At 47.9% G+C, this 5,406-nt stretch overlaps 1 protein-coding gene and 1 long non-coding RNA gene across 15 annotated transcripts in view; one reads left to right on the top strand and one right to left on the bottom strand.

Moving 5' to 3' along the window:
- Positions 1 to 778: 778 nt before the first annotated feature.
- Positions 779 to 3,912, bottom strand: DNAJC19 (DnaJ heat shock protein family (Hsp40) member C19). Of its 2 annotated transcripts, none has more exons than XM_085513235.1 (6): positions 3,872 to 3,912; positions 3,683 to 3,790; positions 3,340 to 3,413; positions 2,849 to 2,925; positions 1,846 to 1,916; positions 779 to 1,340 (listed from the first exon to the last, which is right to left on the bottom strand). In XM_085513235.1, the coding sequence occupies exons 2-6, from the start codon at positions 3,723 to 3,725 to the stop codon at positions 1,270 to 1,272; spliced, it is 336 nt and encodes a 111-aa protein (XP_085369361.1). In that variant the 5' UTR covers positions 3,726 to 3,790; positions 3,872 to 3,912; the 3' UTR covers positions 779 to 1,269. The 2 variants fall into 2 exon arrangements, with proteins under 2 accessions (XP_085369361.1, XP_015727098.1); XM_015871612.3 differs by having other exon boundaries at positions 3,683 to 3,734.
- Positions 3,913 to 3,984: 72 nt separating this feature from the next.
- Positions 3,985 to 5,406, top strand: part of LOC107318221 (uncharacterized) — a 228,877-nt gene continuing 227,455 nt past the window's right edge. For 5 of the 13 annotated variants that reach the window (XR_014933290.1, XR_014933311.1, XR_014933291.1 and 2 more), the window contains exon 1: positions 3,987 to 5,406. This exon is cut by the window's right edge and continues 405 nt beyond it. This is a non-coding gene — a long non-coding RNA (uncharacterized LOC107318221). The other 8 variants (XR_014933308.1, XR_014933304.1, XR_014933303.1 and 5 more) reach the window with 4 other exon arrangements.

Below are 5,406 nucleotides of genomic sequence, written 5' to 3'. Positions count from 1 at the left end.
CCCACCTGAGGTTCCCCCTGGGCCTGGTACAGCTTTGTGCTTCTTCCTGCACATCGTGATAGTGGTTTTAAGGCAGAAGAAACAAGCACCTCCTCCTGTATCTTCTCAGGGAGCTGCACAGAGCAGCAAGGTCACGCCTTAGCCTCCTTTTCTCCAGACCAGACAAGTGCAGGTGGCCTCAGCCCCTTCTCCCTGCATGTGCTTCCAGCTCTACCAGCCTTGCTGTCCTCTGGACACTTTCAAGGACCCTCACAGTATTTTCATGTTGTGGAGCCCAGAACTGTATGCAGTGTTCCAGATGAGGCCACACCAACACTAAAGTGGAAGAAGTCACTGCTTTTGACTGGCTGTGCCTGTTTATTGTGTGGTTTTAATACGCCCCATAATGCAGTTTGTGCTCTGGGTTGCCAGGACACGCTGCAGGTGAGCACGCTGGCACTTGGCACAACATGGTTCCCTCATGCTGAGCTGCCCTTCAGCCACTTGTCTCCCACCGTGTACCTGTGTCCAGCATTGCTCTGTCCTATGTGCGGCACACAGCATTCTTCCTTGAACTTCAAGCAGATGACTGCCCAATGCTCCAGTGTATTTAGATCTGCCAGGACACTCATCACTCAAGGGAGATAGATTTGTAGCATAAGATAACGCATAGAACTACATTACTGACTAAAGGTTTGCAACTTACTGCTATAAAATCCATTAAGAATTGAAAACTACTAGAAAATCTGAGGGATCCAGATCCCTCCATAACAGTTAAGAAGCTGAACCATCAACTGAGTATGTTCAGTTTCTTATGTTTTATTTCTTCATCCAGAAACAACCACATCTCTCTCCTAGTGCTTTTTGTTAAGGAATTACTGTGTTTTTTTTCTACGCCCTCCCCACACTCTTTCATTTGGCATATGACAGAATAGCAGCATGAACTTGAAATGTAACTAGTTGAATAAACACTTGGTAACAGCATGTCAGCATCTGGTAACATGCAGGAAGACTTGGCCGAGCCAAACTACTGCTCTTCTATGCAGAAAATACGTCTGAGTGGCAGCTTTAATTGCTTATTAAAGAACAGCTCTGAAGAAACCTTAAGCTTCACTCCCTCACACGTTTCCCCAGAAGCAACTAAGAAGTGAGCACAGAGGGACATTGCTCCCCCAATTAATTTTTCAGGCCTCATTTGTATCAAGTCACCGATTGAGATTCGTACTTGCCTTAAGCTGTTTATAAGAAATAATCATTTATACAAGCAAACCCTCTGATTTTATCTCCAATTCATTTTTTAGCTTGGTCTTCCAGTAAATCTTTAGCTTCATTGATTTTGGCTGCTACATATGGAGAACCACCTGGAAGAAAGATAAGTGCATGTCACAGCAGATGAAGAAAGCATTTTCTTCATAGGTCATTACTAGTCCTGCACTACACACAAAAGAAGCGTGAAATACACTCAGGTTAAGGAACAAGCTGCGTTATGACTGAAGCCATTTGAGTTTAGGACATGAAAACATGTAAGATGCTCTTAAGTCTCTGAGTAGCTATTTTTAGGTTTTGCATATATTCAGTAAAGTCAATTTTGAAGTAAACTCTGCTAGGTATTAACTGTGCTAATGATTATTTGGCATTAAGTAAGGACAGATAAAGCAAGTAACAAGCTGACCTGCTGAATCATTCTGCTTGTTTTAAACCTTTCAAACACAAAAATATGTTCCAAAATCATACAGATTTAGGCAGCCTAAATATTTCTTACACTCTAGTGCCAAGAGCCAAAGTATTCACATCACATCTATGCAGTTCTTCTCTGCATGGGTTCAAACATGCATTAGTTGATCAGTGTGAATTACTTTTACTTACCTTTATCTGGATGATTCAGAAGCATAATTCGTCTGTGAGCTTCTCTAATTTTACTTCTGTTGGCTGTAGGGCTGGTTTAAAAAACAGAGAAAAACTCACTTGAGGGCAACTGATCAAATCCCCCAGCTCTATTACACGATGTCTTCAAACAAGTAAGCACTTTGTCTTAGCCATAAGCTGTCTGACTTGTATGTATATTAGCATTTAAGTCCTGGAGAGGTTCTTAGGGTCTTTCCTAAATGCCTCCTTCCCCAGGACAACATGCTACAGCAGTCCAACCTACTGGGGAACATTCGCACACGTTTGAAGGCTTTGTTTATTTAGCTCCCACTGGAACCTGAAAGTCCCCATCAAGTCCTGTCTGTCCCTGACAGCTCTGTCAAGCGCTGATGTGAGATTCATCCTGAACTTAATACTCACTTGAAAACAACTGCAGCTACGCTGTAACATTTTGACTGGGACAACCCTGCAGAGGTTCTTTATTTATTTCAACTCACAGTTTGCAAACCTCCCAGCTGGAAGCTACCTACAGAGAGGAATGGATCTTGGTATGTCATCGATAAACTCATGTATTTGGTTCTGAGTCTGTGCTCTGGCAGGTACAGTTACCGTGCTCATCTGTAGGACACCCGGTAGTAAGTGCTGATTTACCCAACATGCGGGAGTGGGCACATAAAGAACATTATGTGCATGTAAAGAACCTTCACAGTGAAATTCACCAGAACTGACAGCACCACAACCATGTTCCCTGTACAGAACCAGCGCCACGTGTAGAAAATGGCACATTGACCAGGGCCTCTATCTGGCTTTTGAATGTGTCTGCTATGGGAGCCCAACCAGAGTGAACTTCAGGTGTGTCCAGCAGAAAACACCAACTAAGCACAGAAAATCAAGAGATCCCTCTGTGTTTCCTGGCTGGGCAGTGATGTTCTCTGGGGAAAGCAGACAGTCCCAAGCAACAAATATCCTTTTTACCTTTCATTTATAATTAATGTCCTTTTACCTCACTCCCAGTATTAAGGCTGCTTCTCGTTTAGTCATTTTGGGTTCAAATCCACCTCTGTAATAACCACTGAAGTCCTGAAAGAAAAAGAGTTTTAAACACAAGGAGCTGAACTTACACCATCGATGAGTTGTAACATCTCTCACTGCCTCAGCAGCTGCTGAGCTCCCTGTACCAGTGCTGGGCAGCTTCTTTTGCACTTAGGGGAAGTAACTTTTGTTGTGCTGATGAGAACTTAAACTGTCCAGAACAACTTCTCTATTGGAACAGAACCATTAATGCTGGAAAAGGCCTCTAAGATCACTGATCTAACTGCCCACCTACCACCAGTACCATTAACTACATCCCACATTGACCAACACCAGAATCACAGACTGGTATCAGTAATGCAACCACGTTTAGATCCAGAAGATACAATCCTACACGAGGCGAGAGCCGGCAGCTGCTCCGATTCGTTAACACGTGGATAAGGCAGCAGTGACCCGACGTACCGCTTTGGGCAGGTTCTGCAGCACTTGCTTCATCTGTGGCTCCATCTGCTTCATGGCTCTGAGCGCATAACGACCTTAAAGAGATCAGCGTTGGAACGGCTCAGTCCGACACATCACATCCAACACAGCGTTGGAACGGCTCAGTCCGACACATCACATCCAACACAGCGTTGGAACGGCTCAGTCTGACACATCACACCAACACAGCGCTGGAACGGCGCCGTTACGGAGCGCGGAGCCGCGACCTCCCGGACATGGAGGCACTTTCCGGGCATAGCAGCACCCGGCTCCTTCTCGCTCCGACCCCCCGCAGCCCCGAGATGGACACGCCGCCCCCACGCACCTGCGAACCCCGCCGCCGCGATGGTCAGCCCGACCGCCACCATGGTCCCGGCCTGCGGGGAAACGGAGCGCTGCGTTACCGGACGGAAAGGACAGAAGGAAGGAAGGGCTGCGGGGAAACGGCCGCGCTCATTATGAACACGGAGCTCCGCGGAGCGCCCCGCACCGCACCGCACCGCCCCGCACTCACCATGGCCGCGGCTGCACGGCCCGCAGCGCACAGCGGAGCCCGCGGTACGATGTACGACGTACGGTACGATGTACGGCACGGTGCGGCTGCCGTAAAGCGGAGCGGGGCGGGGCGGGGCGGGGCGGGGCGGGGCTGAGCTGAGCTGCCGCGTGGTTCGGTGCGGAGCGGCTCCGTGCTGCTGGTGCTGGAGAGCGTTCCTAGTCACTGCATCGGCCTAACGAGGTTGTGGGGTGGCAGCAGGGCTTGAACCTCCCCCCGTTGCTCCGTTACAGTACTCCGTTACTTCAGCCTTTCAATACCTGAAGGGAACTTACTCCCAGGAGGGGAGTAAACTCTTGGAAAGGGCTGACAATAGCAGGACACGGGGAAATGGTTTTAAGTTAAAAGAGGGAAGATTTAGGTTGGATGTTAGGGGGAAGTTGTTCACTAGGAGAGTGGTTAGGGCCTGGAACAGGCTGCCCAGGGAGGTTGTGGATGCCCCGTCCTTGGAGGTGTTCAAGGCCAGGTTGGATGGGGCCCTGGGCAACCTGATCTAGTAAAGGTGTATGTTTGGTGGCCCGGCCAGGCAGGGGGTTGGAACTACATGATCCTTGAGGTCCCTTCCAACCCGGGTCATTCTGTGATTCTGTGATTTTGCAGCTGGGAGTGTGCTGCATCAAGTAGAGCTGCTGTGCTAAATGTGCCTGTTGTGGTGTCCATGGGAATAAATAGGAGGCATTACTTCTAGAGCAGCCTACATTGCATATTGATCTCCTGTTAAGCTCAGAGCTCACTCTGAACATGTTGTAATTTCATTTTGGCTTTGAATTATTTCTCCACCTGAATTTCAAGTGCTTGAATTTATTCCACCTGTGTTGGTGCTGACACTTGTTTGTGCTGTGAAACCCAATATTCTGAGCAGCAGGAAAACACACTGGTGCTGGTTGTAGCAGAGAAGCTGGAAAAGAGCACAGCTGTTATTTGTGCTGCCTTAAGGAGCTGCGAATCCCCAAACAAAGGTCCTGGTTCTATGGTTTCACAATGTGGAGATAGCTGCAACACGAAGGCCTTTGCACACCACATTCAGATGCACCTCAGAACCTCCTGCTCTCCTCACTGAAGATGAAATGTCAGCGTTGTCAGCCAGCAAGGAAAACTGGAGTCAGGGGAGGAAGGAGAAGGAAGCTCTGAGTGCTGCAGGAGGCTGCAGGGGCAGCCCTCACCCATAGGTTCGTAAGATACTTTCTTTTGGTGCTGAGCATTCTAATGAGAAAATGGTGGTTTTGTAGCTCTTGTGCTGGTTCATCACTGACTGCCTGCACAGAACTCATTCAGAAATGATTCACCGTGTCCTTTGCACAGGGAGATGCTTCTCTGTCCATCATACGTAGAACAGGATCTGAACTCGTCCTTCCAGGATGGTAGAGATGTAACATGGCATGTGATAGTCCACAGCAGAGCACACAGTGCAAGTGTTGAGGTTGTGGGTTTTTTGGTTTGTTCTTTTCTTTTATGAACTTGTGCTTAAGATACGACTGAAAGACAGAGATAAGAAA

This window comes from Coturnix japonica, chromosome 12 (genome assembly GCF_054131305.1).
Source record: "Coturnix japonica strain WE chromosome 12, WE-NBRP24, whole genome shotgun sequence".
NCBI lineage: Eukaryota > Metazoa > Chordata > Aves > Galliformes > Phasianidae > Coturnix > Coturnix japonica.
Note: the sequence above shows the minus strand (reverse complement) of the source record. Positions and strands in the feature narration are given on the sequence as shown.

Bases quoted from the DNA above. Each gene is read 5' to 3' on its own strand.
- DNAJC19 (XM_015871612.3), bottom strand. The intron at 3,414-3,682 runs GTGCGTGGGGGC...GATCTCTTTAAG, and splicing joins CGCGGCGGCGGGGTTCGCAG to GTCGTTATGCGCTCAGAGCC. The intron at 1,341-1,845 runs GTAAGTAAAAGT...TCTTTCTTCCAG, and splicing joins TCTGAATCATCCAGATAAAG to GTGGTTCTCCATATGTAGCA.